This window comes from Hyaena hyaena, unplaced genomic scaffold (assembly GCF_003009895.1).
Source record: "Hyaena hyaena isolate Hyena2069 unplaced genomic scaffold, ASM300989v1 scaffold_150, whole genome shotgun sequence".
In the NCBI taxonomy this organism is placed as follows: Eukaryota; Metazoa; Chordata; class Mammalia; order Carnivora; family Hyaenidae; genus Hyaena; species Hyaena hyaena.
In genome coordinates, this window is record NW_024080782.1 from 2,467,701 (window position 1) to 2,492,793 (window position 25,093).

Below are 25,093 nucleotides of genomic sequence, written 5' to 3' on the forward strand. Positions count from 1 at the left end.
ATTCTCAAACAGATGAAGTCAAGTCCAACTTGCATGGTCATTTCCAGTCCTTAAATTGTTGAATAACCTCCAATGTTGAGGTTATAATGACCCTAAGAGTTTGTAGAACTCTGAACATTAACATCAGGGAGAGCTCACATTTTGGTGAAGGTGACCTGGAAGAAGAGGAAGATGGCACTGGAGATGGACCTCAAGGGCAGCATTCCAAGCAAAGATAAGGAATTAGAACCTCTGATGAAAGAGGATTTGAGGCAAACGTAGGTGAAGGGTAGGCTGTATGGGGGTAGATGCTGGAAAGATTGGTTGCAGCAACTGCTCAAAGCTTTAAAAGCTAAGAAGAGAAGCAACTTAATTTGGTAGGTAGTGGAGAACCAATGCTTATTTCTGAGCATAAGTGTCTTTATAGAAAAATGCCTCCTTAAATATGCCATTTTTAAGGTCCAGTTTTTAGAATATATCTATTTTAAGGGGAAATGAGATTAACGGCAAGAAATCTAAAGCCTATACACCCTTCCCAATTTTTCAAGGAATTTCTACAGAATTATTATCCATATATATCTTTTCAAGTTTTATTTATTGGGGGGGGGGAGTGTATGAGTTGGGGTGGGGAGCAGAGACAGAGGGAGAGCGAGAATCCCAAACAGGCTCTGCACTGTCAGCATGGAGCCTGACATGGGGCCTCACATCTCATGAAATGTGAGATCATGACCTGAGCTGAAATCAAGAATTGGACCCTCAATGGACTGAGCCACCCAGGTGCTCCATTGCCCATATGTTCTATCAACAGTTCGACATGCTAGGCCACTATGCAAATACTAGGTGTCATCGATGATGAAGCAGCTTTTAGTATAGTGCATGATGGAGTGATATGAATTGACCAGCACAAACCCACAGTCCATTTCTACACAATGGATTACTCTCTATGTTTGCTCTTTTTGTGGCCAAGGTCAATGTCCCTGGGAATTCTTCCTAGATCTAAGTTATTTCATCTGTTCACCAAGGCTTACAGGTGAGGCCTCCTTACTCACCAGCACAACTCCAACAAATCCAGTCTACCAGCTCTCACCAATGTCAGTAACATGCTCTACTTTCCAGAAGCAAGCATTCTCTTTCCCACAGGTCCCTGAGAAGAGGCCTGGTGGCCAGAGAGAGCCCAGAAGATCAGGTGTGGTATCAAAAGAAGCCCCCAACAACTTAGAGAAGAACCACCATTTAACATTCATGTGGGTTGTGACACAGTAGAGAATTTTTCTATAATAAGTTGCTTTCTTTCTATTTCACAGATTTAGCCCAGAACACTTTTGCTTTTCTAAGTACAATTCTAGTGTTAGAAGAAATCTAAATTAGTATGAGGAGTGTATGAGCATTTACTTCATGGATTTAATAACAGGGGAAATTAAAAAAAAGAAAAAAAATAATTTTAAAAAGTTTTAAAAAAAACCACAATTACATATAATTCTAGAGTTGACCTACATATTTTCATTAAAATTTAGCACCTTATTCAGTTTCCTGAAGTCCTTCCATGAACTGTCCTATAACGTAACCCAGAAGAAATCAAAGTGGAGAACGATCCTCTTAAGGAAGAGAGAAACTGCAGGAAATCGTGTTGGCATGAGTTTCCCATTTACATGTTTCTTATTGTCAAATAATTTGGTCATAAAAGCTTATGAATGTTAATACTTGGGTAAGATCAAACCCTTGGAAGGGAGGGGACAAATACAGAGAGGTAATTTGCAATCTGTCTGAATTATGTAATGGTTACAGAGTGGAAAAAACCGAATGTGCAGAACCATGTTGCAGAGTTGCCAAGCAATTCAATTATTTTTTCCAGGTATGCAACCCTAACATGCCCAAGCATTTGACAGCAACTTTTTACACTCCTTTTTTATAGTGTCTACATGGTTGATAAGCTGTACATTTAAAAACTTCATTCAGAAAAAAAAAATAGATTGGAAAAAGTATTTTCCTTTGAAGAACGGGAAAACTTGAAGCTACTGGCTTGATCATCTTAATTGTGTGAAAACTAGACAGTTCGCTTTGGTTCAGACTGTCCCATGCACAAACTGCTGTGGCCCATTAGTGCTGTGGCCACCTCAATGGGGAGACAGTCTAGACATTTACTTTTCTCCAGGGACGATGTTCCACCTTTGTTTTATACTTAGGGAAGCTGGAAAAAAAAAGGAACCCAAATGCTCTGGCTACAAAAGTATCCAGGATAACTTTAGTAGTAAAGGAATAAACTGGTCTCCACTGGATATGACCAGTATTTTTATATACCTATATCCCCACATCCCCACTATCACCTGACACACTGTAGGCACTCAAGAAGTCTGACTTTGGGAACACAAAGCCATATGTTAGAACATCAAAATGACATCTAAATAGTACCGTTACTCAGGGTACTGCAGTACCCTGGGTGGTGCAGTGGGTTAAGCGTCCAACTCTTGATCTCGGCTCAGGTCATGATTTCATAGTTCATGAATTCAAGCCCCACATTGGGCTCTGCTCTGTTGGTGCAGAACCTGCTTGGGATTCTGTCTCTCCTCTGTGCTCTCTCTCTCACAAAATAAATAAACAAACTTAAAAAAAATTTAAATGATACCTTTAGTCAAAATCCCCATCTTCCTCTTCTTGGCCTGAATCTTATCCATACTAAAACCTAATTTGAATAATATCTTAATTAAATTATGGTTCATAAATATTCACCATCCACTAAATTTGCATGGCTATTTGGCCAAAGACCCAAACAATGCTAAGACAAGAACATTTTCTAGACTTGGGGCGCCTGGGTGGCTTAGTCGGTTAAGCGTCCGACTTTCGCTTGGGTCATGATCTCGCGGTTCGTGGGTTCGAGCCCCGCATCGGGCTCTGTGCTGACTGCCAGCTCAGAGCCTGGAGCCTGTTTCAGTCTGTGACTCCCTCTCTCTCTGACCCTCCCCTGCTCATGCTGTCTCTATCTCTCTCCTAGAAATAAATAAAACATTAAAAAAAAAATTTAAAAAAAGAAAAAAAAAAGAACATTTTCTAGACTAAAATAATCTTTCTTTGGCTACCACAGCATTTATTACTTGAAACATTCCTGTCCCTTTTCTGCTGTCTTGAATCCCAATATATGTTCCAGAGTTTTATGCATCCATGTACATGCATACAATGCTGCATCTTTTTTCTGCCTTCAGCAAACATTTTCTGCCTAAAACGTCCTTTTGAGACTTTTTACACTTGAACAGAAATTTCTCATTCTTTAAATGTTAGTCCAAATATCATTTCCTCTATAAAGTTTTTCTGTTTTTTGTACAGAGTTAACTATTTCACTATAATGGGTATGGAAGCCCAACAGCAGGTTGACTTGCATTTTAACTAGCTCTCTCTCTCCTAACTGACTGGTGAGTAACTCATCAAGACTGAGAATGGTGTCTAATCCATCTTTCAACTGCATTAGTATGTTGTCTACTATGATTATAAACCACTGACAGCTCTAGAATTTCTATTTGGAAAATAGGAGCAGCAGCCTGGGTGGAGTTAGAAAAAAACAGATATGGGGAAAAGGGGATAGAACTGGATGGGAAATGGGTGAATATTCCTCAATGTTGCATTAGCATGTCCCTGCACAAAAGGCTAAGAAAATCAACTTTCCATGCTGAAGGGGTTGGATAAGTACTGACAGAGCATAGCTACTGCAGCCCAGGTTTGCTGAACGTGGTGAAATACTAGGGAAACAGCGATACCTTGATGTAGAATTCCTTTGGGGGGCCATGCCTGTAAACAAAATTATTCTGAAAGATGTTATTTTTCCTCAAGAGCACAGAAAGGAAGAAATGAGGATGTGAAGTCATCTCAAGTACAAGCTTGTTAAATCAAGCCTGGATTCAATGTGAGGAAAGGGCTACATTTTTGAGATTCAAATGGTGGACTGTGCACCCATGGGCTTCAGCGTATCTCTAAAGAGGTATGACCCACACTAATGCTTCAGTAGCCAAGGATCATTCTGAGAGAGCTGAAGAGCTTGTCCAAAGTGGGTGGTGAAATCTCAGAGCCACCAGGTCTTGCTTGGAGGAAAAAGGAGAGGGAACCTAAAGGAACAGGCGGAGAGAAGGAGAGGCTCTTTCTCTACTCCGCCCTTGGTAGGTAGAGCAAGGAAGGACTTAAGAAGACTGGGAGCAAGTGCCTGTGAGATTCTACTAGTGTCTCACTCCCTTTGGTAAGAAAGATCTTGATGAGACTACTGGGTCACACCCTTGTCATCTGAAGAATATCAGATACATCTCATTTCTTCAAGTAGTAATAGAAAGAATAAGGATGTGGACTTCGGACTCCTCCTCCTCTAACATCCTAGAGATGTTTAATGGGTTCCTGATTAGTGGATATGGGGGGGAAAATCAGACACACGCATGTGCACACAGCGACCCCTCCAACCCACAGCTGCCATACATACTGCCAGGAAAGCATAAGGTTGTGATCCAAGGACACCTCAGTTCTAGTGTCAGCTGTGAACATTTGGTTTCCCTGAGCTTTTATCCTCTTGTATGAAATAGAAATTAAAAATTCCTATTCTTCCACACGGGGCTGTTATAACAATTAAAGTAAATACACATAAAAGCACAATGAAAATGGTAAAGAGCAATATATAAAAGCTGAGGCCTTAGGACATCATTAGTATACCCCTCAAGTATAAAACTTTGCATTATGTTCCTGGTTAAAATAATGAGAGCTATAAGAATGAATAGGATTGAGTTGGATTGTTTCAGATATGAAATATGAATCTTCAAAATGCATGTTTCAGATTCAAAGGGCAAAGAACCAAAGAACAAAAGGAGGTCCTTGGCCTCCCACCAGCAGAGAAAGGCTATGAACACATTCCCGAGATCCTTCCAGTTTATCTACTCAAAAACATCCGAGGGCTTCTCCAGGCCTGAAGTCTTTCCCCAGATAAACATATGAGGTGCTTAAGTAATCACAAGTTCATTTATGAAAGGAAATGACTATTTTTCCCCAATTTTATACTCTTCCTGTTAAAGTCTTTAGATGGCTTTAGCTGAAAAGGCAAAGAAAAAGATAGCAATATGAATACAAAACAATGTTTTTAAGGAATATACCGTGTAAAGTAAATGACATCTTTAGAAAAATCAAAACAGCTCACAATATATTGGAACACACTTTTTTTTTTTTTTAACACGTAAGATGCTTGTTTTTATACATCTTGGTGAATGACCTCAAAATAAACATATGCTTTAAAAGTAAGCAAACATCTTATAAAACAGAGAAAAAGTCCAAGGGGAGGGGGCTCTAAAGGTTTCTGACATTAGAATTATGAATTCCAAAGGAGTCATAAAATCTACCATGTCCTTGGACTCCAGCCTGATGCTTCCCAAACTCTTCACCGAGACTCCTGGAACCATGGAGTCAGCACTCCACGCAGTATACCTGGCAGGGTTCATCAATGTCGGGGCTTCTGAGGTGCCTGGATTGTCTAGGCCCTTTACTTCCATCAGTACCACCCTCACCAGATGGACTTACCCACATTACAACAGTGCTCATCTCTAGACTCATAACCATGGGTTCATTCACGGTTTTTGAGCAGGTAAAACTCAGTAGAGTCTTACTGTAGATTAGAAGAAAAAAGAACCTGATTCCATGAAATTGCATGATAATGAGTTTCTTCATGAATTAGCAATATACTTACTAAGAACTCTGAAGACTGCATTCATCTATGACATTTGGGAATTCTCTCAGGTAAGGGAAAAAAATGAGATACAAGTCTAGAATTGAAAGGATCGCTTTGTACAAATTCATGTAATTACTGTTTTTGTGATTTTATTGAGAATTCTCAAAGGTAATCATTTGAGTTTTTAATAATATGTCATTAATTAGCTTTGTTTCTGTTAAGATACTATATTTAGTTCATTGTGATTACCTGTTCCTTGGTTTTTTGTTAAGTATAAATACTGCCAGTCTTCAATAAAATAAGCACATTCCACGTGATGTACTTTCCCTAGACTATTTCCCAGTGTTCCTCATTACCTATGAGAGACTCCAGTAGAAATGAGTAAGTACATAAAGGATGCATCTTTAGATCTGCGTCTATGAAAAATATTAATGGAGTCACATAAACTTATGTAGTTAGGGACTGAGTAGTTATTACAGAGGACTGGCTTTATGGAATTTAAAGTATTAGTTGAGGGGCACCTGGCTGGCTCAGTCAGAAGAGCATGTGGAGACCCATATTGGGTATAGAGATCACTTAATAAAAACTGAAAAAAAAAAATTAAAGTATTTGTTGCCTTTCTCGCAAAGAAATGAGCAATTCTATGGTTTCCTGACATCTCACATGTATGCATAGTTGCTTCAAATAGAGTAAAAACAATCTTCACATACTCCTATGATGAGATCATGAAGAAAAACTATTTTTCTTAGAGATGACAACATGCTTCACGTATTTAAGGGCAGTACCTAATAAAACACATATTATCTTATGTACTGGCCACCCTATCCTCCTCAAGAGGGAAGATTTCTGAGGCTTTCCCAAACTATGGCCATTCTAAGTCATCCAGGCAGCACCCACCGACTCCCAAACAACCTGCAGGAAGGTCTTTCTCCACAAACTCTCCATGACCCACCCCCACCCCTTCTTTGTATACCCAAAGCTCTTCCAAAGTAGCACTTACCACAGCGTGGTCTCTAATCTTTTGCAAGACAGCACCCTGCTGTATTGAGCTTCTAGAAGACCATGACCAGGTCTTATATATATCTGGGTTCCCAGGACCCAGCCCAAGGAAAGGTTCAAAACATGTATGCCAAATAAAACTCAACTCATTATCAGAACCAAATACTCATTAGTATGAGGTAGATGAAGATGTGGCTGACTGCTTTCAAAGATGTATCTTCCACATACATAAAAAACAAAACTTACACGGGCAATCTGATCAATGAAAGTATAAATGCATACACATCCCAACACACACCCCAACAAAAACAAAAGCACCAATTCATGTTAAAGTATCAAAGTATCAAGATATATGTCAACACATTTAGAAGTGGAAAAAAATACTAGTTTATTTTATATTCTGCTCAAAAAAGAAACTCCCTGTCATCCTGTTCATTAGTTGGGACACTGCAGTGATAGAACCTGAAGCTGGACCACCCCCTCCATTAACCAACTTACTCTCTGCCCCTTACTCTTTAATTAGTCAGTATGTAGAGATAGAAAGTAAATGGATTTTAAAATTAAATTAAGCCAAATAGAACTGGAGAAAGAAACTGTCAAAGAAAATCCCCTAACAAGCAAAAAAAACCAAAACCAAAAACCAAACCCCTACCTCTTTACATAATACATCACCAATATGAACAATATTGCATTATAATATAAGTGCATCTATAATCATAACACAATCCAGGATGACATCAATTTCTTACAGCAAATAATAGTCTGATGCTATAAAGCTAAGTAAGCTCTTGAGCTATCAGACACTGATAAAATATCCTTACTTGGTTTCAGTTCAAGAGAGCCAACAAGAGAAGGTCTACTAAATTTAGACTCTGAGCTGATTTCATCACTAACCTGTCCTCCTGAAAGAGGTCTCTGCGGACAGAAGAAAGAAGGCACAGGGGACACCACACTAGGATGGGATTAACCTATTTAACAGGCACAGATCGCAGCCAAAAATGGTCACGTAGAATATTCTGCTAAGGTTCACAGCACCTGTACAGGCCCCGGGGCATGGCAGACAGCCACACCTTTTGTGAATCCCAGAGTGTTTCTGTGAAGCCTCCGCTCCTTCCACAGAGCCATCAAGGACCCAGAATTGTAAATGTGACTATGACTGCAATATGACCAGCTGAATCCAGAAGTTTTCCCAGAAGAGGAAAAATACCAGACACTTGATCCAAGACAGAGCTTGAAACAATTTGGAGAAGTGCAAATTGAAACCTCAATCAAATACTGATCATTTTTCTTTCTTCTTAAGCTAGTGAAGAAAATACCTAAATTTTCCATTGGAAAAAACCCGTTTAATTTAAATTACATTTTGCTAAAATACTAAAATGCTGAGGAAGATAAATGAGCTGTTAACCAGTATGGTGGTGACAGTACAGGCAGTGTCCACCTGACTGGGGTCTGTAGCTCTGAACCTGCAAAAAGTCAGTGGTTTGCCTGTCCTGTGAAGTGGGTGAGGAGGAAGGGAAGGTTGCACAGAGAGCAAAGGGCAGTCTGCACTAGGCTCTGGAGGTATGGGAGAGTCACCGGTCACGTGCTTGCTGGCCAAGCATAGGCAGTGACTCAGCAGTGGACCCAATGGCTTTGCTGCTTTAGACCCCAGTTGATAAGAGAGAATGGCGACACAAAAATGGATGCCAAAAGAGCATTTCAAAGGAGATTTGATGTATTAGAACAGGGGAAGAGGGGTGGAGAGGAAAAGGTACATTTCTTCCACCCCAATCAAATTCTTCTTCCCATTTCTTTTCCACTCCTCCCCTCCATATAGTCTGCTACCTTTTCTGTCACCTCCAACATGCTATCTCAAGTTGTTAGAGCTGTTTTTAGGGATTTTTAGCACCATCCTGACCATCCTCGCTCTGCAGTACCTTATATAATATTTAGTTCACTGGTCTGAACTGTGTATTAAAGTAAAAAAAAGGTATCTCAACCCGACAAAAAGCACTAGGAATTTTGCAAAGCAACTCAAGTATACAACAAAGTATTCTGAAGCTGAATCAACCTGGTATTTCATGTGGTTCACTCTCCTAATTCAACTGTGGGGAAAGCTACAAATATTGTTCATCTTTAAAACAGATTTAGGTGAACAGTATAGTGTCCTGTTATTCCAGGTAGTATTCACATCCATTGATACACTGCTCTCTATTTTATACAGCCTAATTTTTTACTTGAGACATAAAGGTTGCTTTTCATAAGTGAATGCAAACTAAATATGCATATGATTACATGACCCAAATTTACTGTTCAAATTTTTTTAATGTTTATTTTTGAGAGAAAGAGAGTGTGCGGGCACCTGAGTGGGAGAAGGGCAGAGAGAGAGAGGGAGACACAGGATCTGAATCAGGCTCCAGGCTCCAAGCTGTCAGCACAGAGCCCAATGTGGGCCTCAAACCCATGAACCGTGAAATCATGACCTGAGCTGAAGTTGGATGCTCAACCAACTGAGCTACCCAAGCACCTCCCCAGATTTACTGTTCAAAGCAAACTTTCATAAGGTTACATCCCTGGGATAAAATAACAGGAGATAAGAGTGAGTCACTTTCATTGTTTTGCAACTTACTGCAATCTATTTCCAAGTGTTAGGCCTTCTCACACCACCTCTTCTTTAAAGAGCTTTTAAAACAATTACATAGGAAACAAAAGCTATATGAAGGCAGAAATTTCTGAAGAAAAAGGCATACAAACATGAAGTCATATGTTACTTCTCTATGAGCTAAAGAAAAGGTGTCATTTGTTTTAATATTAGCTGGATGGAAATCTTTTAGCTGGAAATAAAAAAAGAAATAGAAAACAATGCAAATGGGGGGAAAATGCCAAAAGAGAACTGCCAGAATTAGAGCATAAGTCTTTGGCAAAAAAATTTTATTGAAGAAGAAAAAAAACAGTTTAAATACATGAAATTATTTTTTTAAAAAATTTAATATTTATTTTTGAGAGTGAGAGCGAGAGAGCACAAGCAGGGGAGGGGCAGAGAGAGAAGGAGACACAGAATCCAAAGCAGGCTCCAGGCTCTAAGCGGTCAGCACAGAGCCCAACATGGGGCTCGAACCCACACACAGTGAGATCATGACCTCAACGGAAGTCAGAGGCTTAACTGAGCCACCCAGGTGCCCCATAAATAACGTGAAATTATTTTATATTTTACCACAGCATGCTAAAATACAACCACACTCAGTAAACTGAAGTAATCAAAATAAAAGTTGAAAAGAAAAATACCATCCAAGAATTTGACTACTTTTAAGTATGATGAGGAGAAATCACTTAGGTCACCAGTATTTATTTGTTCTTGTCCTAATAGCACTGTCCTAGCTGTCTTAAATGTTTTCTAGAACAATGAAGGGTATAAATAAATTCATAAATAAATAAGTAGAAAGATAGCATCTTCCTGCTAAATGCCACTGCTGAAAAGTCACAGACTAAATTATGAATGAGGAAACTGTGCCTGATAGGTTTTGGATATTTTAACTTCATTTTCAGTGGTTTGGGGTTTCTCTAAAATGCATTGCAAGCTCTTGGCTACAACACAGAAGTACGTGGGGTGCTTGTTCAAAATGCAGACTTTAGGCTTCACATCCGGAGATAACTGGTTTACAAGGTCGAGGATCCTAAGAATCTGCATTTTTAAGCAGCCTCGCAGGAGATGATAAATGCACATGGTCCACAGTTTGAGGAAACTACTGCTTTAAAAAAAAAGACCTCCTCTGTACTATACGAATTAACATGATTTAAGCCAACAAAACAAAACAAACACTCTCTGTACTCTGTACTCCAGAGGTTATAGTAAAACCTGTCTCAGAGCAGAAAGGAACCTTTAAATCTACTTTATTCTTTTGAACAAACCATCAACCTTGTGACCTTAGGTAGCCAGGGTGTCATCTTAATGAAAATTATCTGTTCAGTGGTGAGCAAAATGGTTTCCACAGGTGTCATCAAGCCACACTTGATAGCAAGGTAGCTACAACCGGTTGTAAAATGCATACCGATGCTTTAAGATAAGTGCACAAGAATCTTTCAAAAATTCTGCTTAAAATTTTGCATTTGCCTTATTAGAAATCTGAAAGGTCTGCAAAGAAATTACATACATTGCTCAAACATCTATTACGACCCTATCTAAAAATCCTAAATGGCCCCTCATTGTATTTGCTTGCAAACCTCTCCCCGGTCATTAGTGAGAAAGCTGTTCATGTGCTCCTTTACCACCTAACTCCTTCCTTCTGGTCTCTTTTCTTGATAACCAACCCCGTTCCCCTTATCCACATGTGCATACACCCGCTCGGAGAGTTAAGACCCATTTCTGTCTTTGCCCCTAGCAGTTGCAAACTGATTTTCATTCCCCCTAAAAGGAGCATTTCTGAGGAAACAGTTATGTGCCAGGTCTGTGGAGAAATGGAACCACAAACAATGACAAGGTTGAAGGGATCTGGGTGATTAACAAGGGAACTGCTAACATAAAACTCTGAGCTTTTCCTCAGCAAGTCAAAAGTAAAACCCACTAGGAAAGATAGGATCTGTTTTTCTGCTGCACAGATAACACTGCACCAGCTAAACCTGCTGATACCATTTTCATGCCAGAGCCAGAGAGGAAATCTCTTACCTGTTAAGTTCACAAGTAGAAAACACTTCCTATTTCCAAAGTGTTACTTTACATGTTTTTATAACATGCTCTTGCTTTATCATCCAAGTTAAATCTTACTTATTTTTTCTTAAATTCGACACGTATTCCCCGCAGACCTACTTCATACCAAGCATGGTGCCACCTCAGGAATGTGACGAAGAATAAAACACAGTCCTGTCCTTAAGGACTCCTGGTCCCTTCAGGGGAGTGGGAGCTGGACCTTCTGACAGCGTGGTTAAGTGACAGCGTGGTTAAGTGTACTCTGGAAGAGTGGGCACAGTGTTTTCGGGAGATCTGGGAAACCCTTCAGCAGGGCGGCAACTGAGTTGGATTTTAAAGTGTGAATGAGATGTTAACACAAATGAAGAGAAGAAGAAAGACCTTCTCAGCAAAAGAAGCATGAAAACAAGTTATGGGATTCGAAAGGCCATCTGTAGGGAACAAAGAGTATGTTGTGGGCCTGAGGCACCGGGGGGCAGGCAGGATGGCAGGGGGCGGGTGGTGTAGATGTAGAAACTGCAGAGACAGGATGCAGCAAGAACACAAAGGACTTCATCAGTCATGCAAAAGAATGAATTTTATCTCGTAGGAAGGACAACGTGGTGTCCGGAAGATTTTTAAAAGAAGGGATTATAAGCCAACTTGTGTTTTAGGAATACATGCGTGGTGGCTGACAGGATGACAGGGAAGAGGCTAAAAGACCCATGAGAAGGCATTACAGAAGCCATTCGTAATATGCACCGAGGCGGCTCTATGCTCTTAGATGCCCAGTATCATCCCCCATACACATTTCTTAGTTATATCTGAGTTTTCCCCCCTTTAATTATGTATCAGTACTGATAAATATTCTCCCCATCCAAGATGTATCATCTGTGGTTCATAAACTAATATTCCACAGGATAGCAGTAAACATTTAGGTGAACACATGCTTAATAAAATAATCTCTTACCTGAACAGAGCTGTTCCACTTTTGTGTAGTTTAACGATACTATGTCATTAACCCATGCGATGATGTCATGTCTGCTCATAGTCTCTTGGGTTATCGAGGTAGAATACACATTGACCGCCATTCCCCAACTAGAAAAAGACAAACGGAAAAAATTAACTCCAGAACATAAAAGATACCCATTTCAAGGTCAGGTACCCTGGCCCAGACCCTAAAAAGGTCTGCTTTGGCTGAGCCTTTTCTCTTCTACATGTCTGTTATGATACCACTAAATTTCATGTGTTGTTATGCAGTACTATCTCACACCTCCCTCCCCTGGACTCCCATGTCTTTTAGGTTCTGAGATACTGATTTTTCTCATGTAATTTAAAGTCTCATTTTCATCCTTAAATCTATGTGTATTAAAAAGTCATCTGGCCCCTAATGGTGTGCACTACAGTCACCTTTATCTTTATACACAACTTCGTGGTACTTTCATTACAAGCATTTGCAACCGGTGCCTCCTTGTGCTCTCCTCTTTGGAGATGTAAACGGGAGCTCCACTGTATCCAGTTGGTCAGGCTAAAAATGTAACGCCCATTCTTGCCTCCTCCCTTTCCCTCACATCCAATCCACCAGCAAATTCTACTGGCTCTACTTTCCAAGTATTTTCAAACTTCAGTCAATGCTCACCTGATGTTTGGCAACAGTCTTTTCATTGGCCTCCCAACTTGTACCCTTGCCCCCTCACCACGTGTTCTCAACACAGCAGCCAGAGTGATCCTACTGGCAAAAATCAGATGCCTTCTCTTAATTTAAAACCCTCCAGGGGCTACTGGGTGGCTCAGTCAGTTGAGTGTCCAACTCTTGATTTCAGCTCAGGTCATGATCCCAGGGTCATGGGATTGAGTCACACATCAGGCTCCTTTCTGAGCATGGAGCCTACTTAAGATTCTCTCTCTCCCTCTCCCCCACTTGTGTGCTCTCTAAGAAATTGGAAAAAAAAACTTCTAGTCCTTGCTCATCTCACAGTACAATCCTAAATTCTTCCCAAGCTTTACACGGCTTTCTATATTCTGCTCTCGGCTACCCTCCCTCACTTTACTCCATCCAGACCAGCCTCGTGACTGTGGCTTGGACACTTTCAACTCACTTCCCCTTCAAGACTTTTGCATTTGCTGTTGCTTCAGCTAGGACCATTCCCCAGTTTTGAGGTGCACTCTCCCTCATTTCTTTCAGGCTCCCCTCAATGCCATTTCATCAAGGAGGCTTCATTGTTATCTCCTGTTCTTTTTCTCTATTCATAGACACACAGGACATAAGCTCCATGGGGAAGGGATTTTGTCCATTTCTTTGTATATACCCCTGGTGTCTAGTTCAGTTCAGACACAGAGTAGGCTTTCAATAAAATTGCCGAAGGCAAGTATGTACTCCTCTGCTGCCTCCACCCCACGTAACACAAGCAGGGCAGTAGGTAAGCTACAAGCTTTTTTTGCTGTGCCTGGGTGGCTCAGTCTGTTAAGCGTCCGACTTCGGCTCAGGTCATGATCTCATGGTTCATGGGTTTGAGCCCCGCGTCGGGCTCTGTGCTGACAGCTAGCTCAGAGCCTGGAGCCTGCTTCAGATTCTGTGTCTCCCTCTCTCTGACCCTCCCCTGCTCACGCTGTCTTTCTCTCTCTCTGAAATAAGTATTGTTTTAAAAAAAGCTATAAGCTTTTTAAAAATCAGCTTTAGAGAAAACCCACTTCAGAAACAGGCTTCATATAGGTTTCATTAGAAAAAAGAAATCCTTGCCTGGCACTCTCTAAGCTATGGACAAAGCCTTCACAAAAAGTATAAAAACATCTGAACAATTTGAAAAATATGTACTACCTAACTGCATAAGTCTTTCCTTTATGAAACTGGGTAAGAAGACTTTGTTAATATACTCCTCTGACCATTTCATGATACCGACTTCCCCAACTTTTCATCAGAGTGGCATATACAGAAAAGGTTTTGTTCAAAATATTTTTTATCTATAGTTCTGAGTAATTGGTTTCCCTTTTGTAAATTAATAAACTATTTGTTTTAGAGCTGTTCACAGCAAAATTCAATGAAAGTACAGACTTTTCCCATATTACCCCACCACTCGTCCCCACACACAACCTCCCCCACTATCAACATCCATATCAGTTGGTATATTTATTACAATCAATGAACCTACACTGATACATCAGTATCACCCGAAGTGCATAGTTTACATTAGGGTTCACTCTTGGTGTCCTATATTCTATGGGTTGTCACACAATATGACATGTATCCACTACTGTACTGTCACACACAGTAGTTTTCCTGCTCTAAAAATCCTCTACTCTGCTGATTCATACCTTCCTCCCACCAATCCCTGGCAACCACTGAACTTTTTACTGTTTCCATAGTTTTGCCTTTCCCAGAAAGTCATACAGCTGGAATCATACAGCATGTAGCCTTTTCAGATTGGCTTCTTTCACTTAGTCATGTGCATTTAAGGTTCCTCCATGTCTTTTCATGGCTTGACAGCTCATCTCTTTTTAGCTCTTTTACACTCTGTGAATGTATCGCTCACTAACTGACGGGCATCTTGGTTGCTCCCAAATTTTGGCAATTATGAATACAGCTGCTACAGACACCCATGTGCAGGTTTTTGTGTGGACATAAATTTTCAATTCATTTGGGTAAATACCAAAAAGTTCTATTGATAGATTATATGATAAGAATATGTTTACTTTTATAAGAAATTGCTAAAATGTCTTCCAAAATGGCTGTACCCATTTTGCATTCCCACCAGCAATCAATGAGAGTTCCTGTTGCAGCATGTCCTCAGCAGCATTGGTGTTGTCAGTGTTTTAGAGTTTGGCCATTCTAATAGATGTACACTAGTAAAAAAAAAAAAAAAAATTTTTTTTAAATGTTTTATTTATTTCTAGGAGAGAGAGAGACAGCGTAAGCAGGGGAGGGTCAGAGAAAGAGGAAGTCACAGACTCTGAAACAGGCTCCAGGCTCTGAGCTGGCAGTCAGCACAGAGCCCGACGCGGGGCTCGAACCCACGAACCGCAAGATCATGACCTAAGCGAAAGTCAGACGCTTAACAGACTAAGCCACCCAGGCGGCCCCCCCCCCCACAAAAATTTTTTTTAAAATATTTTAACCTGGTTGAAACTTTGTGATTTTACTAGTTCTGTGCAACATGTAACACTTAACATGGCTTTATGTAAAATGTGTGTATGAACTTTTATTTGGAAAATTTTTATATATATAAAACTTATTTTGGAAGTTTTTTGATACATGTGGAAGTAGAGAGAACAGAGTAACAAACCAGTTGTATTTACTTCTTGGCTTCAACAGTTACCAACATTAGCCAAGTCTACTCCATCTAAGCTACAGTCAATACTCTTCACCCCAAAGCCTATCCTCCATTCCCCAAGCCAGTCTATTTTGAAGTAAATGCCAAGCATCTTATCATTTTGCATACGAGGACATCAGTATGTGTCTCTAAAAGGACATTTGAAAACACTTCAAATAGCATTATCATATCTCAAAGTAAAAATAATTTCTTAATATCAAATATGCATTGTAATATCTTATAATTTTTTCAGTTTGTTTGAATGTGGACTTAAGTAAGATTCATACATTGTGATTCTTTGATATGTACTTTAAATTTCTTTTATCTATAGATCTCTTCTCCATTTCATGTACATATATATGTACTTTATATATATACACACACATATATATATAAACTGTATATTTTGTTGAAGGAATTAGGTTGTCTTGTACAGTTTCCAAAATCTGGATTTTACTCACTGCATGCCATTGCTGTCATCTGACATATTCCTCTGTTCCTTATATTCCTATAAATGGGTCATTTGATCTGGAGGCCAGATATGATTCAAGTTCTAATTGGGGGTTTGGACGCAGGACTTCTTAATTGCAGTGTTTGAACTTCCATCAGGAGGCACATAATGTCTGACTCCTTTTGGGATACTGTTAGCTATTAATGATATTTGTTTAGAGACTTCAAAGTAATATTCTGTTATTCATTTTTTATTTATTACCTAGCATAACTCTACAAAGAAAAATTTCCCCTCCGAGGTACTGGTCATATTAACAAAGACAGAACAGATGCCTGATTCACTTTATTGACTATTTTTTCAAAACAATGAGGTAGTTCTCTAATAGTCTTCAAACATGACTAATGAGGTTTCAAATTTTGAAGTATAATTATGAACTCCTAGCAAGTAGGTTTCAATCCATGTTTCAACCCACCAGTGTATGTCTTTCCTGATGTAAGCTGGTAAGAACTTACTCAAGCTGGTTTGAGTTCTGCTGACAAGCCCCTGGGGGTCTCTGACAACTTCCTTGCTTTCTGGGATGACAAAATGTTCCAGGCCCAACTTGGACATTTCTCGCCTTAGACCTAAAACCAGTATTTCTCCAAGCGTTCCTTATTTCTTTAGTCACAAATGGTATTCAGAGATAAATAATATTTTTAAGCATGGTGATATAGGACAGAAAAATCTCATTTTACACAAAAATCTATATATTTACAAAAGGCTTATATTTGGACTGCTTATTAAGTCTACAGCAATAAAGAACTGCTTTCTACTTGCAGGGCTAAATAAAGATTTTATTTTTAAATATAAATATTCACCCATCCCCAGAAGCACCCTCATCTCTAAAATTCTCTTCCCCTGAAGCCATTAAACACATACACACACACACACACAAACCCAAAACCTCATGATACTGGCATTTCAGATAATGTGACCATTGTATTGCTTTTCCACAACATATGAAAGGTTTTTGAGTTTCTGGTTAATAAGGTGTGCTGTTTTAGTCTATCATTTATTAAACAAAACCATTTGCTTTTAATACCTAGTCAATTTTGTATGACCATGTAAATTATATAAAACCTTAGTAGAGATAATTCAAAATTTAGAACATTTTGAACTGCTTAATCTTCTTTTACTGGTATAACTTTTGGCAGTTGATGTATGTTTCTGATGGTTTTTTCTTTAGGCAGTACTGAAAAGCTTTTGCTTTACTATGCGATGTATTGTTGCAGGATGAGGCATTGAGGCCCAGAACTGTGCTAGATGACATCCAGCCAAATTGGGATGAAATTTTTTGTCCAGATGATTTAAAAAACAACTAACCAAACAAGAGAGATACAGTCAGGTCTGTGGTTTAGATAGATAATCCACATGCAAGTGAGTGGAGGTGTTCTGTGGTTTCCTAACAGAAATGTGCAACAAAGGAACAGGCAGCTATGAGAAGAGGGAAGCAAGTCATTCATTTGCTAGAAGTTCTGTCAATGATTCCTATTCTCCTCTGGGTGATTATTGATAACATTCACCTAAGGGGAACAATCTTTCGATAGCTAAATAAACATTCAGCTCACAAAGGCAAGTAAAGCACTATGTACCTTGAAAGAGTTCATTAGGAAGACCAAATAAACAATGAAATAGCACCTGATTTTTCCTTTAGAAAAACTGTTAGTTACTAAACTCAGCACTCTAACCTCTATCCATCCCCTCTCTAAACAACACAGCTGCAGTCCCCAGAAACAACACACCCCACCCCCAATGGTAAGAGTAATCTGCATTAGGGGACCTGTGGGAAAAGCAGAATGGAGGGCAGACCAAGAGTAAGGGTGAGTAAAGGAAGGTTAATCTTTCCTTCCTTCTTTTTATTTTTTTAAAAGTAAGCTCTACACCCAATGTGGGGTCTGAACTCATGATCCCAAGATCAAGTGTCACATGCTCTACCAACTCAGAAAGCCAGATGCTCCTATTTTCTTAGGTTTTCTAAAATAAAACAATGATAATGCACTAAAGAAATAGATTTCCATACCTACTTCAAACTAATAGCAATGGAACCATACAGATAATTTGTATTTACAATCTGTGCTGAGTAAAATATTCTTAACTACCTTCCTCCAAATGTCACCAACATACTGACAATTCATTTCACTTTGTGGTTGTCTTTTGCTCCCTTTATTAGTTCCCCATCCAAACGTGCAAAGCCTTCTGATTTTTGAGGGAGAATGCTGGGCCAGACCCCCTCTCTGCAGAAGGACTGGTGCTCTTCCTAACCTCTAGTAAGTCAGGTGGCGCCAAAGCACAAAAAGAATTCCATTCCTGCTTTGCCATACATGCTTTTCTCTTCCCAATTCCTTGAGCTCCCTCTTTGTCTACAGGTGCAACTTCAACATATTCAAGCCTAATTTTTTCAAGTGACCACACAGTTCACAGAAGCAAATTGATCTTTTTCCAGGTGTTAAACTCAGGGCTGGTAAGAGTATATTTAATGGTCTTAGCTTCTCTGTGGACACATTCTAAAATCCTAATATTTCATTATAATTTTTTAGCTGCCAATCTAGATTAAAATATAAAAGTACCAGCTCCTGATTATTCAGAAATGTTTGAATAACACAAGGAATTTTTCTATCATTTTAAAACGATTTCATGCTCTCATTTTGATTCTTGAAAGAATCCTGTGAGGAAAGCAGGGCAGGAATTATGGACATCGCTGAAAAATGTGGATACCTAGTCTTTTTGAAGGTAGGAAAATTAAAATAATTCATACAAGACATTGATGAAAGATGTTCATGGATCAGAATAATACTGTTAAGATGCCCATACTACCCAAAGCAATCTATAGGTTCAATGCAATTCCAATGGCATTTTTTATAGAACTAGAACATAAAAAATTGTATGGATCCACAGAAGACCCCCAAAAGCCAAATCAATCTTGAGAGATAAGAATAAAGCCAGAGGTCTCATGCCCCCTGATTTCATTAAAAAAATTTTTTAAATGTTTATTTATTCTTAAGAGAGAGAGAGACAGAGACAGAGCATGAGTGGGGGAGGGGCAGAGTGAAAGAGAGACACAGAATCAAAGCAGGCTCCATCAGCACAGAGCCCAATGTGGAGCTCGAACCCACGAGTTGTGAGATCATGACCGGAGTCAAAGTTGGACGCTCAACCTACTAAGCTGCCCAGGTACCCCTCATGCCCCCTGACTTCAAACTATATTACAAAGCTATATTAATCCAAACAGAATACTACTGGTATAAAACAGACACACAGGGGTGCCTGGGTGGCTCAGTTGATTGAGCGTCCAACTTTGGCCCACGTCATGATCTCACAGGTTGTTGAGTTTGAGCCCCACACTGGGCTCGCTACTATCAGCGCAGAGTCCACTTAGGATCCTCTGCTCATGCTCTCTTAAAAATAAACATTTAAAAAATTTAAAAAAATTTTTTTTTAATGTTTTTATTTATTTGTGTGTGTGTGTGAGAGAGAGAGAGAGAGAGAGAGAGCGCGTTGGAGGGTCAGAGAGAGAGGGAGATACAGAATCTGAAGCAGACTCCAGGCTCTGAGCTAGCTGTCAGCACAGAGTCTGACACAGGGCTACCACGAACTGTGAGATCACGACCTCAGCTGAAGTCGGACGCTTAAACTACTGAACCACCCAGGCACCCCTAAAATTTTTTTTTAATATTTTTATTTATTTCTAGGAGAGAGAGAGAGAGAGAGAGAGAGACAGCGTGAGCAGGGGAGGGCAGAGAGAGAGGGAGATACAGACTCTGAAATAGGCTCCAGGCTCCGAGCTGGCAGTCAGCACAGAGCACGACGCGGGGCTCGAACCCACAAACCACGAGATCATGACCTAAGCGAAAGTCGGACGCTTAACCGACTAAGCCACCCAGGCGCCCCTAAAATTTTTTTTTAAAAGACACACAAAGCAATGGAACAGAATAGGGAGCCCAGAAATAAACCTACACATATATGTAAGATCAATTAATTTAAGACAAAGGAGGTAAGAATATACAACAGGGAAAGACCATCTCTTCCATGAAATGGTGATAGGAAAACTGGACAGCTACTTGCAAATAAAACTTGGACCACTACCTAACCCATATGCAAAAATGAACTTAAAATGGATTATAGAGTTCAATATAGGATGTAAAAGGATAAAACTCCTAGAAGAGAACAGGTGGTAAGTTTGTTGCTCTTAACATTGTGGTTTTTTTTTTTCCTTCTTCTTCAGATGTGACTCCAAAGACAAGGACCACAAAAGCAATGATAGCTGAGTGTGACTACATGGAACTAAAAAGGTGCTGCACAACAAAGCAAACCATCAACGAAATGAAAAGGCAATTTACTGAATGGGAGAAGACATCTGTAAATGATTTAACTAATAAGGGGTTAATATCCAAAATATATCAAAAACTTCTACAACTCAGTAACAACAAACTAATCCAATTAAAAAATGGACAGAGGAACTGAATAGACATTTTTCCCCAGGACATAGAGATGACCAACAGGCACACAAAAAGGTACTCAATCTTTCTGACGATGCCCATCATGAATCATCAGGGGAACGAAAATCAAAACCATGATAAGAGATCACTGCACACCTGTTAGGATGGCCAGCATCAATAAAGACAAGAAATAACAAGTGTTGATGAGGATGTGGAGAAAAGGTATCCACACATACTGTCGGTGGGAATCAATTGGCACAGCCACCATGGAAAATACTATGGAGTTCCTCAAAAAATTAAAAATAGAACTATCTTGTGATCCAGCAATTCCACCTCTGGGTGTTTATCCAAAGAGTAAAAAATACTAATTTGAAAAGACATATGCACCCCTATTTCACTGCAACATTACTTATAATAGCCCAGACAGGGAACAAGCTATGTGTCCATGAAGATAAAGACGTGTACACACATACATGTACACACCAGAGCTACTTAGCCACAAAAAAGGAAATCTTGTCATTTGAGACTATGAGAGTTTTACCTTAATCAGACAGAAAAGACAACTATTTTCATTTAAGTATGAGTGACAAATGATTTCACTTATAAGAAAACAAAACCCAGACTCCTAGAGTGAATACAGTGGCAATTGCTAGAGGGGAAAGAAGGGTCACCTGTGAAATGGGCCAAGGGGTCAGGAGGTACAAATTTCCAGTTATAATTTCTGGGGATGTAATATACAGCATGGGGAATACAAATAATATTGTACTAACTTTGTATAGTGACAGATATTAACTAGACATTGTGATCAGTTCCAAATCTACACAAATGTCAAATCACTACACTGTACACTTGAAATGAGTAGAATACTGCATGTCAATTACATTTCAATTTAAAAAAATTCAAAATAAGTTTTAAGAGGTTTTTTAATGTAATCTCTATACCCTACGTGGGGCTCACACCTACAACCCTGAGTTCAAGAGTTACATGGTCCACCAAGTGACCCAGCCAGGTGCCCTTCAAAATACTAATTTTAAGTTTACTAATTTCCTAAGACTCAGTCAAGAAAAATAAATGGCTAATAAAGGTAAGTAATACCAAATTCTACAGAGTAAAGAGAATGCACTGTGCAAGGTTTATTCTGTTTGGATCTTCAGCATGTCTTTCACACAGAAACAATTTATTCTTCTATAACCTGCAATCTGGTCTCTGGGCCATAAACACTTCTCTCTGTGCCATCCTTGCAGAGAAAGAAGTCAAAGCATTGCCCTCTACTTTGTGGCTTTCAGTCAGATTTTTAACCAGATCACTGTGTGTCTAAAATCTGGTAAGTACAGCACCGCTGAAAGTAGATAAAGGACAATTCTGAAGCATGATGGTCTCTGGGCCACCATAGTTTGACATGGCATTTAAATTTTAAAATGAATTTGTGTTCACTGTTCTACCTAAAAATAAACCAATAATCACAATGTTAATACACAGTTTTCATGATATTTGGATGGTCTTTCTGAAAAGCTGGCTATAAATCTATTTTGCCATCAGGAGAAAGACAAACATACAGAAAAACAGAAATCCCTGTGTACCTCCAGCAGGCAAAGTCACGGTTCTGACTTGTCCATGGATAGTGACTTCAGAAAAAGGACAGCCTCAGCCTGGGGCCAACGTGTTGATTTTGTGTCTGTATTCAACAAGTGGTGGCGGGCAGGGGAGAGGTACAGCCAGTCTACGCTTTGCAGCGGTTATTCAACCATATAAAATAGAAAGTGCATTTCTGCTTACCGAGACCAACGGAATTTTATGGGACAGACTTGAGTTTGCCTACTGAGCAAAGCCTGGAGGAAGACTTGGCAAGCCCCACACCATGGCAATCAAAGCATGAATTCTATCACCTTCCCAGTCACAGGCCCCTGAAACTCATTACAAAATATCCTACAATTTTGTTGTCCAAGAACAAATTTGACAAGGTTTGTGAATTATTCCAGACAAGCGTCTCCCTAAAATTTGACAAAAACAGAAGATGTCCTCTAACATCATGTGTGTCCCTTAAGTGAAATTATTTCTTCCATAATTCATTTTGTCTCTCGGCCCCACCCTAACCCTTACAAATAAATCACAGCCATACGTGGGGGGTGGGGGTGGGAGGCAGCTACTTCTCATTTCCTCCCTTCACACATGGACTGATCACTCCTTTTTGAAGGAAATACTGTTTCTTTGGGCAAGGCTCAGGATAAGCCAGGTGTCCCAGGATCCTGGCTCTGGTCCTGTTTTGGGTGTGCGGCTATAAGGAGAAGAGTTTGAGGAATTAATCTGGGGAAGGAAGCATGTGGAACTTATTTTGATTTTGATTTCTTCCCCCTACAACTAACGTCTGAGTCTGCCAGGCTTCCCAAGTTTAGCCGCGACCATCTGCAGAAGAGCAGCCCTCTCTAAAGGGTTGACTACTGTCTGCTGCTCTGTGAGGAGGCTCTATTTGGCTTAGATTGAACCCAAACCCATTCCAAAGCAGAACCATTAGAATACCTTCCTGACATAAGTTACCTTCTTTATGCCACTCCCTAAAGGAGTCAGAATGCAATTGGTAACTTCGCCTTCAACATAAAAGGTTCTGAAAATTGAACCCACGCTATGCCAATACATTCCATTCACACATTTTATACTGACATCTGACAGCTATACCCATATTTGTGACTGTCTTCTCTCTCATAACAATCTCTATTTTCAACATGCTCCCCCATCACTGGGAGAATATACCTCTACTAGTATATTCTAGTAAATATGCAGCTAAACATATGCAATTCACCCTTCACCTGATTTCACATAAATGAAAACAAAGAGCAGCCTGGAAAAGAGGTACAAAGAATAATGGGGATTTTTCTTTCACCTGAGAAACTTACTGGAGTTTGAGCACATAAGGATTTCTGAAGCCCTTACAATAATCCACACCCCAAGTGGTTTCTTCACTCATGCTTAAAGAGATCACAGCTTCACAGGAAGCCATGTCCTGCTGATCAAGCATTAACGTTCCTTTCAAAGTGTCTCAGATGTTGTTTGTACCATGTCTCCATACCACATGCCAAGGGGGAAGAAACACCTGTGAGCCAGGAGAACACCTTTTTTTTTTTTTAAACATTTTTTTTTTAACATTTACTTATTTTTGATAGATCAAGTGTGAGCAAGGGAAGGGCAGAGAGAGAGGGAGACACAGAACGTGAAGTGGGCTCCAGGCTCTGAACTGTCAGCACAAAGCCCAACGTGGGGCTTGAACTCACAAACCGTGAGATCATGACTTGAGCCCAAGTCGGACGCTTAACCAACTAAGCCACCCAGGCACCCTAAGAACACCTCTTCTTTACCAATCATTGGACTTATACTTGGTCCAGGTCAAGGCCTCACTTTTAGTTCCAATCTCACACTAAGATTGGAACTAAAGGTCTGTCAGTTTTTAAGGTCTGTCAAGGCTGGCCTATTCCTACTTACCAGGTAAAGGGTGGGCGGAGGAGTAGGACATTTCAAATATACCTGCACGCACAGCTTTTGATTCAGAAATAATTGTGTCATGTTAACAGAAATGCCCATTTTGCAAATACTTCAAAGCTTTAACAAATATCATAAACATTTACAAAGAGATTTAGCCAATCACTGGTATAACACTGCATATTTCCTTCTCTTACAAGTGGCATAGTTCTAAAAGAACCTGTAAATAGTCTGAAAATACTAAGCCAAAGGAATAAATCCCGAAGGTTGTTCTCCAAGACCACTTCTGCATTAGAATCTATGTTATCAACTCAATCTGAGGGGCAAAGAGATTCAGTCCCACAGCAGACACTTAAATCAGTGAGTTTTTGTTTGAAAAGCCTTGTAACAACGCTCCACGAAGAGACTCTGCCTGAGTGCCTCCTTCCTGACTCCCTCCCTAACAAAAGGCGGATGTGAAATCTCCCCGTGTCTGTCCCTCATAATGAACTGGCATCAGCAGGGAGTGACGAGTAAATGTGTCCCCTGAACCAGAAACTTCCCTGCTTTTCAGCTGTGCATAACTCATTCTCTAGATTCAATACCGTGAGGGGTGGGATTTAAACATTCCACCAAGGAAAGACTATCTCCAGATAATTCTCAATTCATCACTTTCTCTTTACTTGTGACCTGAAATGTGGGGGCAGGGACACAGTATTTGTTCCAGGAGGGAGAACAGGAACATGTGAGGCCAGAGTCAGAGCGGGTATCTCTGAAAGACAGACCCTGACAAGAGGAAGTCTCTCTGGAGAGACATCGCAGAACCCGTACTGAGTTTCATTTAAAGTTGGGTGTTAGAGCGTCCATTTAACTTGTGGAATAACTGACGGATACATGAATTGTAGGGCTGGGATGAGAATTTAAGAGGTCACTTATTGTCTTCAGGTACTAATCATGCGCTTAAGCTGCCGTGGGCAGACGCGCATCTGTTTTATTCTCACAGGTGTGACATTGGCATTGGATTAGACACACAACGCGAGGAGAGGCCAGCTCCCTTGGGCACGGGTCCCCCCCCCCAGGGGGCTCCACTGCCCGGGGAGCAGAGTT

The 25,093-nt window shown here is 40.0% G+C and overlaps 1 protein-coding gene across 2 annotated transcripts in view; it reads right to left on the minus strand.

Moving 5' to 3' along the window:
• Nucleotides 1-25,093, minus strand: part of MAPRE2 (microtubule associated protein RP/EB family member 2) — a 129,346-nt gene that overhangs the window by 53,152 nt on the left and 51,101 nt on the right. For both annotated transcript variants that reach the window (XM_039238889.1, XM_039238888.1), the window contains exon 2: nucleotides 12,274-12,401. In XM_039238889.1, coding sequence (XP_039094820.1) covers nucleotides 12,274-12,394 — 121 coding nt within the window. In that variant the 5' untranslated portion in view covers nucleotides 12,395-12,401. The remainder of the gene's footprint in view (nucleotides 1-12,273; nucleotides 12,402-25,093) is intronic.